This window comes from Ceratotherium simum, chromosome 29 (genome assembly GCF_057802395.1).
Source record: "Ceratotherium simum simum isolate JZ-2026a chromosome 29, ASM5780239v1, whole genome shotgun sequence".
NCBI lineage: Eukaryota > Metazoa > Chordata > Mammalia > Perissodactyla > Rhinocerotidae > Ceratotherium > Ceratotherium simum.
Window position 1 is genome coordinate 33910649 of NC_141928.1, and position 13258 is coordinate 33923906.

The 13258-nt window shown below is 37.9% G+C and overlaps 1 protein-coding gene across 3 annotated transcripts in view; it reads right to left on the reverse strand.

Moving 5' to 3' along the window:
- Positions 1 to 13258, reverse strand: part of LOC101394124 (myb/SANT-like DNA-binding domain-containing protein 3) — a 125441-nt gene that overhangs the window by 56737 nt on the left and 55446 nt on the right. For all 3 annotated transcript variants that reach the window (XM_087419397.1, XM_087419398.1, XM_004423259.2), the window contains one exon: positions 3065 to 3174. In XM_087419397.1, coding sequence (XP_087275523.1) covers positions 3065 to 3174 — 110 coding nt within the window. The remainder of the gene's footprint in view (positions 1 to 3064; positions 3175 to 13258) is intronic.

Sequence of the window (13258 nt, forward strand, 5' to 3'; positions counted from 1 at the left end):
TAACTTGAATAGATAGATAAGCTTACAAGAAGGCAGAGTAGTCAAAGGAAGTTTCACTCAGCAGCAGGATCAAATCAGGCTGTAAGCCCTTAGGCAGTTTGCTCCTAGGAGGCAAGCAACTTGCCTTTAAACATCTTTATACCCCCCGGCATCCAGCCAGCACCTAGCACAAAGCACAAGATAAACATCTCCTGATCTCAACTCCTAACTTATTTCCCTTTCCTGCTGCCACAAGGTAAGAAGGCAAGGGATTCAGACAGATCATGAGAGGATTTTCTAGCTGTTCAAGGACGTTAAAATGGTCAAAAGAGCTATTTATTTACAATCTTAGAGTTGTAGGGAAAGACTTTCAATTAATGAGAAGCAGAATTGTAAAGACAAAGATAGATAAAAATGCTATGAAAATTTAAAACTTCTTTATATCAAAAAATATAAACAAAATGAAAATGAAAATCACACTAGGATAACTCCTTTAAAATAACAGACACTGAGAACAGCAATTGGTAGCTTGGAGTGGAAGGAAGACATTTTTTCATTATGTTATCTATCTTCTCATATATCGCTCAAGTTGTTTACTGTGGGTATTTGGTACTCTTAAAAAACATAAAAGCAGTACCTACATCATAGGTTCTCATGAGAGTTTATGAGTTATATAAACTTTTATATATGTATATATATATATAAAATGTTTAGAACCATTAATATAAAATGCTCAGCATAGTAAGCAATATGTAAGTACTCAAATAGTGTATTATACATAGTGTATACACATACATACACATATACATACATATGTCTTTGCAAATCAACACAAGGGAAAAAGAAAATACTCCAAAAAATGGGCAAAGAATATGAAATATTAATTCACAAAAAAGATCAATAAATATATGGCACATTTTCAATCTCTCTAGTAATCAAATGAAAACTAAAAAATTTTTTTTGCCTTTCACACTTACAAAATTTAAAGGAAATGACAAAATCCACTACCAAGAGGCTGAGGGGAAACAAGCAGTCTGACACACTGCCATTGGTGAGAATGTTAATCTGCACATGAGCATACCACTGGCCCAAAAATTCACATCAAGGAGTTTAACCTAAGGAAATACTGGAAGACAGCTGGAAGAGGGAACAGCCCCAGTCTTCCTGATACAGGGTGACTAAAACACCAATAAAAATCTGCAATATTTCTGGCTTGAAGAACCAAAGAACAGAGTTCAGGGCAACTAGAGCCACCAGAAAGAGAGAGAAAAACTCAGACAGGAGAGAATCAGAAGGGAGTCCCAGATTCTGTGTATAAACTCAGACCAAATCTCTGGCTGACTCCAGGACCACTCATGGGGCAGACTCCAAGTAGCCCAGCTAAGGCTAAAAGAAATGGACTGATATTGGTGTTGCTGCCCACAACACAGAAGACGGAGCCTGCAGTTTGAGTTCAGTCAATACTCTTCAGAGGAACACAACATAACAAAACATAAAATTCACAATGTGTAGGATAAATTCAAAATTACTGTAATACAAAGAAACAGGGAAACTCGATCCACTCTCAAATGAAAAGACAATCAACAGAGATGATCCCTGAGATGTTGAAATTAGCAGACAAATAGTTTAAAGAAAAATATGCTTGTAATGAATGAAAAGTCAGGAAATTTCAGCAGACAAATAGAAACTACAAATTCTAGAAATAAAATAACCGAAAGTAAAAACTCATCAGATGGGCAGAATGAAGATGATAGAAGAAAGGATTAGTGAACCTGAAGATAGATCAATAAAAATTATCCAATGTGAAGAACACAAAGTAAAAGTTAACGAGGACTTGGTTACACTATGTACAGCAGCACCCTCTTTTAAGGAAAGAAGCTCACTTTGGTGGTTATCTCCTTTAAGAAGGTCTGGGGAGCAGACAGGGCAACCAGACACAACACACTGGCCAGACCACTGCAAGAGTAACCATGTACGTGTGGGTGCAAGGCTAGCCAAGCCATGTGGAAGGTGGCTATTGTGAACAAATAGTGGATTGTAAAGTCCTTTTTGACCACGAAGAACCTCTCTAGCTGCATAATAGTATGCCCCTCTACCCCTCCTCCTTTACTTAAACTCTCCACTTCTTTTAAAGAAAATAAACAACATGATAGTTTATAGTTTTCAAACAGATTTCACATGTAAGCTCTCCTGCTGGTTTTGATTCTCATTATAATATCATCAGAAAGAGTAAGAATATGCCTTCTCTTTTCAGATGGATCATACAGAAAGTTGCCTGAGGTTATAGTGTTACTGGAAAAACTGACTCTCCTATGCTTTTATCCTTGATCTCTGTACCTTTTCCTCCCCTTAAAATCCAAAATCGTGCGTACCACTAGAAGAAGATCTTGAGTGAAAAAAATTCTAGTTTCTTCTCTATCTCATCTCAAATCTCGAATCATGCACCATCTTGTGAGAAACATTCTGAAGGCAAATTATAATTTAAGCAGAGAAAACAAACAAAAAGGAAGAACTGAATGTAAGTCTTTTCACTTTCCTTCTTTAACTTGTTTCTTTAGACAACAGAATCACAACTAAAACAGTATCTGAAAAGCAAAGGTATCCACACTCTTAATTTAAGGTTCCCCTTCCTAGTCCATCTCTAACTTTGACCTACCCTGAGGCACCAAGTCGGTCATGTTCTTTGGCCCAAAAAAGATGGGAGAGCAGCAAATAAGAATGAAACGAAAAGAGACAGACTAGAAAGAGAAGGAAAGGGAAAAAAAAGCCAACATTTTAAGTAAGAGACTCTACTGCAACCTGTACCTTATCTCCTGTCAGTGACAATTACACCTTACATTTGAATAGAACTTTAATATTTTTTTCAAAGCATTTTCACATCTATTATTTCCAGTCTGTCCTCTTAATTCAAGGAAAGAAGCATGGAAGGTACAAATAATAGCGCCTCATCAGACAAAAATGTCAGTGGGCTGTGAACCCAACTTCCTTATGGGGTTCAAGGTGTTTTAAGCTTTTTAATTGAAGAATGTAGAATTATAAAATATGAAAAATGTAAAATTTTCCAAAATAGGTTTGGTTTCCTCACCTGAAATTGACATGCACATTTCAAACCATCTCCATCTTCTTTACAGACGCCTCCATATTTACATGATGATTCATCACAAACTCTTACATCAGACTCTCTCACATTTAATTCTGTAAAAGAGGAAAAGTTGTTTCATTCATATACGTCTTTTTGTATCCAAATGTACACATATAAATAAAAAAATCCTTAAAGTGTGTTGATCACCTCATTCACAAGTATAATAATAACATACAAAAATCAAGTTCTACAGGACACAAAATGTTCAGGATTACCCAAAGAGAATCTTGCATAATAATGTGCCTAAAAGTAACCCAAACCAAAATTAAACTCAAAATTTTAGGGTTTCACATAATTTCTAAAAGTAAATCTAAAGAATTTTCCTGTCTGGCCTGCCAAGAGCTTAAGACAGTCTTCTTACTATTGTCCTAATATTTTAGATTATTTTTCTAGTTTAGATGAAGTGACTTTTACAGATAAAAAATAAAAATAACTAAAAGGAATCTTAATTCTTTAAGATACCCAAAATAAATTTTGGGTGATAATTATTCACTCTAGACAAACTACTTTAACTGTAATTACAATTAAAAAGAATTATAAAGAAAACTTGAATTTCATACAATAGATATATATGGAGCATTTATGTGCACAAAATTAAAGAGATTCAAAATCCTACTAGACTTAAAATTTTTAAATGACTATTTGATTTTATTCTACCATAGGATGCAAAACCAATCAACAATACTAGCATTCTGTGGTCATTCTGCTCCTGCTCCAAGACTGCCAGTCTTGCTCTGGAACTATCAAATTAAGCTTTCTAGAAAACCTAATAAATTGCTTCAAGGTTAGTGCTATGTAAAGCTGCCAATAATGTGGAATTGGGTGAAAACCACTACATAGCAATTTTTATACCCTCCCTATTGGGAATGAGAAATACAACAACAAATGCACTAACGCAAACAATAAACAAATGACTGTTTAAAAAACCCATCCCAGTGTAGTGGTGAACACATGAGTCTGGGAACAGAGAGGCCTAAGTTAGCTTCTGACTCAGTCGCTCAATAGCTGAGAGACTCTGGGAAGAGCACAAGGTCTCCTGCAACTCTAGATCAAGATGAGGTCTTGCAAACAGATCTTGGAGAATACTTCTCCAGCATCCTCCATCCCTGGTTGTTTTCCATTTCTAGATTTCAAAGCAGGACTCGGTGGACTCAGTCAAGCAGATTCTACATCCAGTGACATCTGTCCTGGTGACATTTCATTGCCTCTCTCTGCCCCATTTGTTCTCACTGCTCTGCAATGGTGTTTTGGGTCTCCTACTCCTAGCTGACCCTCAGAGGAGCTGGCAGTCAAATACCTAAATACCCAAAGAGTTGATAGTCAACAGTGCTTATATGAGTAACCAATCAGAATTAAGCACTGCACCAGAGTAAGCATACATCTACGTAACTATGGCTTACCAAAAAAAATTTTTTTGCTTTCCTTATGTGGATCTCAGTTGCACAGAACTGGATTTCTATAAAGTTCAAGGATGCATGTAAATTTTTTTTAAAAAACACATGAGCAGAAACGTAAAACAACAGGAAACTAATAGAGCTATCTTGTTCTGTTTCACAAACTATTCCAGGCACAGATGAACATCGTTTAATTTCTTTCACCTTAGCTATGGAGGCTTTATGTTCTTGGTTCTCCTCATCTCCCAATTTTCGCTCTTTCTTCCTTTTCCCCCTTAACCATTTGCATTAGCTCTTGAGGCTCAATCCTAAGTGTGGGGTTTGCTTTTTTTCTATCTAATTCCTACTGGGAACTTGCACAAGGTCCAGTTCCAATTACTGTCTAATGTACATTTTGAAACCCAAGGAAGATAACTAAATATTTAAAAAGAACTGCTGTGGAAAAGAGGATAAGAATGTATAATATCTTTGCTCACCCATGAGCTTAACCAATTTTAGGGGCCATAGAAATAATAATAATTGGGAGGCGGAGTCAAGATGGCGGCGTAGGCAGACTCGGAACTCACCTCCTCCCGTGGACACAGCCAATTTACAACTACTCGTGGAAAAATTACCCCTGAGACAGAACTGAAAACTGCATAAGAGGAACTCCTGCAACAACGGACAATCCTAACTGAGGTGGAAGAGGCAGAGACTCCCTTCTGGAGAGGAGAAACGCCGTCTTCACAAGCCGCCAGCGTCACGGCTGCCGGGAGCAGCTCACAGGTACGCAGCCTCCCTGGAGACGCGGGGTCCTGAGCCGGGGAGCGCCCCCGCTGTGGGCATTTTGTGGACCCAGCACAATTGAGACCAGCGGCATAATATCTGACTGTGCCTGCTACTAAAACACTGGGGAGCACACCCAGAAAACCCGGTTCACAAAGAAACTAAAACTGGCTCTTAAAGGGCCCGCGCGCAAACTCACCCATTTCAGAAAGCATCCTAAAATCACCAGAAAGAAAGGTGCACAGTGCTGTGGTGAAAAGAGACTCACCTAATAGGCCCTGAGTGCATCTCGGTGAGGAGTGAGACTTCTCCAGGGACTGGGACATTGGCGGCGGCCATTGTTATGGCCTGGTGTGGGCGTGCTGACACAGACGCCATTGGCGTTCTCCCTGAGGCCTGCTAGCCCAGGGTCTGCCCCACCCGCTAGAGCACCGATTTAATTCAGGTCAAAAACATAAAAGGAGGGAGGAGGGGAGTTAAGAGTACAGCTTTCAGACAGAGGTCAAACTAAAGTGACCATCAATTCTGTATAGAAGAAGAAAGGAACAGAGAAGGACTACCAAAACACTGAGAAAAAAAAAAAGTTAAAAAATGGCAGTAAGTACATACTTATCAATAGCTACTTTAAACATCAATGCACTAAATGTTCCAATTAAAAGGCATAGGGTGGCTGACTGGATAAAAAAACAAGACCCATATATATGCTGCATACAAGAGACACACTTCAGACCTAAAGACACTCACAAACTGAAAGTGAAGGGATGGAAAAAGATACTCCACGCAAATGGCAATGAAAAGAAAGCTGGGGTAGCAGTACTCATATCAGACAAAATAGACTTTAAAACAAAAACTGTAAAAAGAGACAAAGAAGGGCATTACATAATGATGAAGGGAACAATCCAACAAGAGCATATAACACTTGTAAATATCTAGACACCCAATGTAGGTGCACCTAAATATATAAAGCAATTATTAACAGACATAAAAACAGAAATAGACAGTAACACAATAATAGTAGGGAACTTTAACACTCCACTTACACCAACGGATAGATCATCCAAACAGAAGATCAATATGGAAACATTGGCCTTAAACGACACACTAGAACAGATGGACCTAGTAGATATATACAGAGCATTCCATCCAAAAACCGAAGAATACATGTTCTTTTCAAATGCACATGGAACATTCTCCAGGATTGATCACATATTAGGCCACAAAACAAGTCTCCATAAATTTAAGAAGATTGAAATAATACCAAGCATCTTTTCTGACCACAACAGTATGAAACTAGAAATCAACTATAGGAAGAAAATCAGAAAAGCCACAAATACGTGGAGATTAAACAAAATGCTACTGAACAACGACTGGGTTAACGAAGAAATCAAAGAAGAAATCAAAAAATACCTGGAGACAAATGAAAATGAAAATACGACATGCCAGATTTTATGGGATACAGCAAAAGCAGTTCTAACAGGGAAGTTTATAGCGATACAGGCCTATCTCAACAAACAAGAAAAATCTCAAATAAACAATCTAACAATGCACCTAAAGGAACTGGAAAAAGAAGAACAAACCAAGCCCAAAATCAGTAGAAGAAGGGCAATAATAAAAATCAGAGCAGAAATAAATGAAATAGAGACCAAAAAAAAATAGAAAAAATTAATAAAACCAAGAGCTGGTTCTTTGAAAAGATCAACAAAATTCACAAATCTTTAGCTAGACTCACCAAGAAAAAAAGAGAGAAGGCACAAATAAGTAAAATCAGAAATGAAAGAGGAGAGGTTACAACAGACACCTCGGAAATACAAAAGATTACAAGAGAATACTATGAAAAGCTATATGCCAACCAATTCGATAATCTGGAAGAAATGGATAAATTCTTAGAATCATACAACCTTCCAAAACTGGATCAAGAAAAAGTAGAGAATTGGAATAGATCAATCACCAGTAAGGAGATCGAAACAGTAATCACAAACCTCCCCAAAAATAAAAGTCCAGGACCAGACGGCTTCCCTGGGGAATTCTACCAAACATTCAAAGAAGACTTAATACCTATCCTTCTCAAACTCTTCCAAAAAATTGAGGAGGGGGGGAAGCTCCCTAACTCATTCTACAAAGCTGACATTACCCTGATTTCAAAACCAGACAAGGACAACACAAAAAAAGAAAATTACAGGCCAACATCACTGATGAACATCGATGCAAAAATCCTCAACAAAATATTAGCAAATCGCATACAACAATATGTTAAAAAGATTATACACCATGATCAAGTGGGATTTATTCCAAGGATGCAGGGATGGTTTAACATTTGCAAATCAATCAACGTAATACACCACATTAATAAAATGAAGAATAAAAATCACATGATCATCTCAATAGATGCAGAGAAAGCATTTGACAACATACAGCATCCATTTATGATAAAAACGCTGAATAAAATGGGTATAGAAGGAAAGTATCTCAACATACTAAAGACCATATATGAGAAACCCATAGCTAATATCATCCTCAATGGTGAAAAACTGAAAGCCATCCCTCTAAGAACAGGAACCAGACAAGGATGCCCACTGTCACCACTCCTATTTAACATAGTACTGGCAGTCCTAGCCAGAGCAATCAGGCAAGAGAAAGAAATAAAAGGGATCCAAATTGGAAAGGAAGAAGTGAAACTGTCACTATTTGAAGATGACATGATTTTATATATAGAAAACCCTAAAGAATCCACCAGAAAACTTTTAGAAGTAATAAGCGAATATGGTAAAGTTGCAGGATACAAAATCAACATACAAAAATCAGTTGCATTTCTGTACACTAACAACGAAGTAGCAGAAAGAGAAATTAAGAATACTATCCCATTTTCAATTGCAACAAAAAGAATAAAATACCTAGGAATAAACTTAACCAAAGAGGTGAAAGATCTGTACACCGAAAACTATAAAACATTTCTGAAAGAAATTGAAGAAGACACAAAGAAATGGAAAGATATTCCGTGCTCTTGGATTGGAAGAATTAACATAGTTAAGATGTCCATACTTCCTAAAGCCATCTAGAGATTCAATGCAATCCCTGTCAAAGTTCCAACAACATTTTTCACAGAAATAGAACAAAGAATCCTAAAATTTATATGGAACAACAAAAGACCCCGAATAGCTAAAGGAATCCTGAGAAAAAAGAACAAAGCTGGAGGTATCACACTCCCTGATTTCAAAATATACTACAAAGCTATAGTAACCAAAACAGCATGGTACTGGCACAAAAACAGACACACAGATCAATGGAATAGAATCGAAAGCCCAGAAATAAACCCACACATCTATGGACAGCTAATCTTTCACAAAGGAGCCAAGAACATACAATGGGGAAAAGAGAGTCTCTTCAACAAATGGTGTTGGGAAAACTGGATAGCCATATGCAAAAAAATGAAAGTAGACCCTTACCTTACACCATACACAAAAATTAACTCCAAATGGATTAAAGACTTGAATGTAAGACCTGAAACTGTGAAACTTCTAGAAGAAAACATAGGCAGTTCGCTCTTCCACATCGGTCTTAGCAACATCTTTTCAAACACCACGTCTGACCAGGCAAGAGAAACAATAGAAAAAATAAACAAATGGGACTACATCAAACTAAAAAGCTTCTGCACAACAAAGGAAACCATCAACAAAACGAAAAGACAACCTAACAATTGGGAGAAGATATTTGCAAACCATACTTCTGATAAGGGCTTAATCTCCAAATTATATAAAGAACTCATGCATGTCAACAACAAAAAAACTACCAACCCAATTAAAAATGGGCAAAAGACCTGAACAGACATTTCTCCAAAGAAGATATACAGATGGCCAACAGACACATGAAAAGATGTTCAAAATCACTAACTATCAGGGAAATGCAAATCAAAACTACAATGAGATATCACCTCACGCCCGTCAGAATGGCTATAATTAACAAGACAGGAAACAACATGTGTTGGAGAGGATGTGGAGAGAAGGGAACTCTCATACACTGCTGGTGGGAGTGCAAACTGGTGCAGCCACTATGGAAAACAGTGGGGAGATTCCTCAAAAAATCAAGGATAGAACTACCATATGATCCAACTATTCCACTGTTGGGTATTTATCCAAAGAAGTTGAAAACACCAATTTGTAAAGGTACATGCACCCCTGTGTTCATTGCAGCGTTATTCACAATAGCCAATGGGCCAGCCCTGTGGCCTAGCGGTTAAGTGCGCGCCCTCCGATGCTGGCGGCCCGGGTTCGGATCCCGGGCGTGCACCGCTTCTCCGGCCATGCTGAGGCCGCGTCCCACATACAGCAACTAGAAGGATGTGCAGCTATGACATAAAACTATCTACTGGGGCTTTGGGGGGGAAAAAATAAATAAATAAAATCTTTTAAAAAAAAATAAAATAAATAAAATAAAATAAAATAAAAAAACAATAGCCAAGACTTGGAAGCAACCTAAGTGCCCATCAAAGGACGAATGGATAAAGAAGCTGTGGTATATATACACAATGGAATACTACTCAGCCATAAGAAACGATGAAATCCAGCCATTTGTGACAACATGGATGGACATTGAGGGTATAATACAAAGTGAAATAAGTCAGAGGGAGAAGGTCAAATACCGTATGATTTCCTTCATTAAGTAGTAGATAATAACAACAATAAACAAACACATAGGGACAGAGATTAGATTGGTGGTTACCAGAGGGGAAGGGGGGAGGGAGGAGGGTGAAAGGGATAATTCGGTACATGTGTGTGGTGATGGGTTGTAATTAGTATTTGGGTGGTGAACATGATGTAATCTATGCAGAAATAGAAGTACAATGATGTACACCTGAAATTTTTACAATGTTATAAACCAATGTTACTGCAATAAACAAAAAATTAAAAAATAATAATAATAATAATAATAATCATTGGACAACTTCAGAAATAAAATTTAATGCATTTCCCTTTTTTCTTTTCTTTCTAGCCTTAAAGTCCACACTGGGCTCCAATACAATCAGACATATAAAACAATAATGAGTAAAATCTCTATTTTGTCCACGGGTCAAGATCATGCTCTGAGCTATGACTTGCTACCTTGGCTTCAGATTTTTTGAGTTTACTGTAATGTTTTACCTGCTGTATTTCAAAAGTACAGTCAGATTCAATCCAGAACCTAAACCATCCCTGCCACTTAAGATTCACACATGTCCGGAGACCTAGGGTTGTTCAGGTATCTGTTTGCACAAGAGACTAAGAGACATGTGGGGAGAATCATCATCCTTACTGAAGTGAGGCAGAAAAGCTTGGCCCAATAAACAAGGCCTTGGACAGGAGTGATCCCAAGTGGGGGGGGGGGTGGCGCGGGGGGGGGGGTCCTATCACTTGGACTACTCCCCCAACCCAGCCCCAAAGGGTCATCATGACAGAGACAGAGGCTACACTGAGACTAAAGAATAGTTTGCACTAAAAGCTCTGAAGCAACAAGATATAATAATGGGGGGGGGACTAGGACATGTCAACAGCCCCAGGATATCAAGATCACACCTGGCAGGATAGCATGGCCAAGGAGATCATAGCGTCAGGCATGCAGGTACACCTCTGATATCTAGGGGAGACTGCAGGGACAGCAAACATCACAGGAAGAAAAAGACGAGCCACCTGGCAGTGGCCAGAATACATGAGTGAGCCCACATGAAATACCCCTTTGGTGACTCCAAGAATGAACTTAGGGGGAGGCATTCTGGGGAGCCAGAGGTCCTACATTAATAGGTAAGGGTAAAAGTCATGAAATGTTGATTACACTGGTCATCAGTCAGGTTTTATTTTATGCCTATCCTGCTATCAAATCCATGCTATTTCATGTGTGTTAATGTGTTAAGATGACTTAGTTGATCAGGAAGCAATTAAGTATCTACTGTGTACCTAATACTATGCTAAGAATTTGCTGTGGGACACACAGAAAAACATAACAGGGAGCTTCTGATCTTGCTAGCATATGGAACAATTAGTGACGAATTCAGTATCGTCTATAATTAAGGGAAAAATCGTATTATACAGGGTATGACTGCTCCAGGAGTGTCAAGAAGTAGGAGATAAAAATGGATTTGAAGCCTAGGGTGCAGTGTCAAAGGTGGCAAGACTTGCACTGACCTTGAAAAATTAATAAGATGTTCTCTTCTGATTATAAAACTAATAGGATCATTATACAGAATTCAGAAAAAACATTTAAAAATAAAGACTGCTTTAACTGCCCACAACATGTGAGTCATAGCAAAAGAGAGAGAAAAGAGAATGTTCTTACCTAGGAAAACAATATAAGTGAAAGTAGAGACACAAATAATTTGATAATACACATAAACATTAATATCAGTGGTTCCCAAACTATGTTCCTTAGGAAAACTGGTGTCCTGAACTAGACTGTCCCTTCATTGAAATCAAATTAAGAATTTCATTTTCTCATTTTCAAGGGAAAAAAGTCAGTAGAAAGAATTTTCTCATTTTAAGAGTTTTTTCACTTATATTTCTTAAACTTTCAATATCTGATACCACTCCCTTGCTATCCACAAAACTAATGTTCAACAATAAGCGGAGAACATTAATAGAAAAATTCCAACAGTGTTTTATGAGAACAAAAGATCACAAATGTCACAAGCTCATGAATGCACATTTTAAATTGCTTTGTTCCTGTGGCAGTCACTGCTAATTGCCTACTGTGGATCTACTCTCCCCTTCTTCCTCAGTAAAGGAACTTCAATTTTGTTCACGGAAACAAGGTACTCAGCTCAATAATCTCTATTTCCCAGACTCCCTCGCTCTGTTCATATACAAGCACTGTCCCTTCCTCTTGCATTCTTCCATTCTTTTTCCTGCCTGGAGAGTAAACCCCTTGCCTAAGGTTGTAGCAGCTACCTTACATGCATGAAGATGAAAGTGACAAGCTAAAGGTGGTAGACCAGAAAGATAGGAGCAAGAGTGCACAAAGAGAGGAGAATTATGGAATTACCACACCTACCCTGGATTTCATCCCTCCAGACTTACTGTTATAAGAAATAAACACATAAATAAATAAAGTCCTTATCATTTAAGCCACTATTGGTCAGGTCATTGATACATGTGGTTAAACACAATCCTGATATAATGACTGCATGTAAACTTAATGGATAAATAATTTTGTCCTACACCATAGTACACATGATAAAATTAATTTATCAAGAGCATCATGACTTCTTGATGCTTTGACTCCTCACAAATTTGAGAACCACTGCCTTAGCTCCAACTCAGGACAGAAGGAATTCTATTTTGGGATCATCTTCTGAATGTTATTTTTTTTTTTCAAGTATTCTGTATAGTACCAAGCATCAAGAGGGTATCCTACTACCTGTAGATGTTGATGATTACACACCTGCCTTCCTGAGCCCAAAATGGAAATTCAGCAAAATGGATGAGCCATTACTAAGGTCCTCAAAAATCAATGCTTCAAACACAAATATTTTACACAAAGAAGCATTCAGAAGAATGCCTCAAAACAAAAATATTTTTGCTCTGGTTGCAAATCTGTCCATCACACAATTCTCTAAATGTAAAACATGTCTCAAATTTTCATTAACATTTCAAAGCTGGGAAACAATACACACTAGGGGAAAAAACTCTACTTACTATGAACCTGAGCTGCCAAAATCCCCAACTTTTGGCAGCACTAACTAGGTTCAGGCTGCAGTTCAAAACGAGACCCACTAGCCCTCTAGAATGATATGACTTTTCTACCACCCTTCCATTAAACAAAAGGTAGTTCTTGGAATCTTATGAGTTAGCTAACACAGAGAGCCAAAAGTGAATAAATTTTGCAAGATGTTACACGAGAATTCAGGGCTTCTCAATCTGGGCACTATTGACATTTTGGGTTAGATAATTCTTTGCTGTGGGGGCTCTCCTGTGCACTGCAGGATGTTTAGCACATCTCTGGCCTCTACCCACTA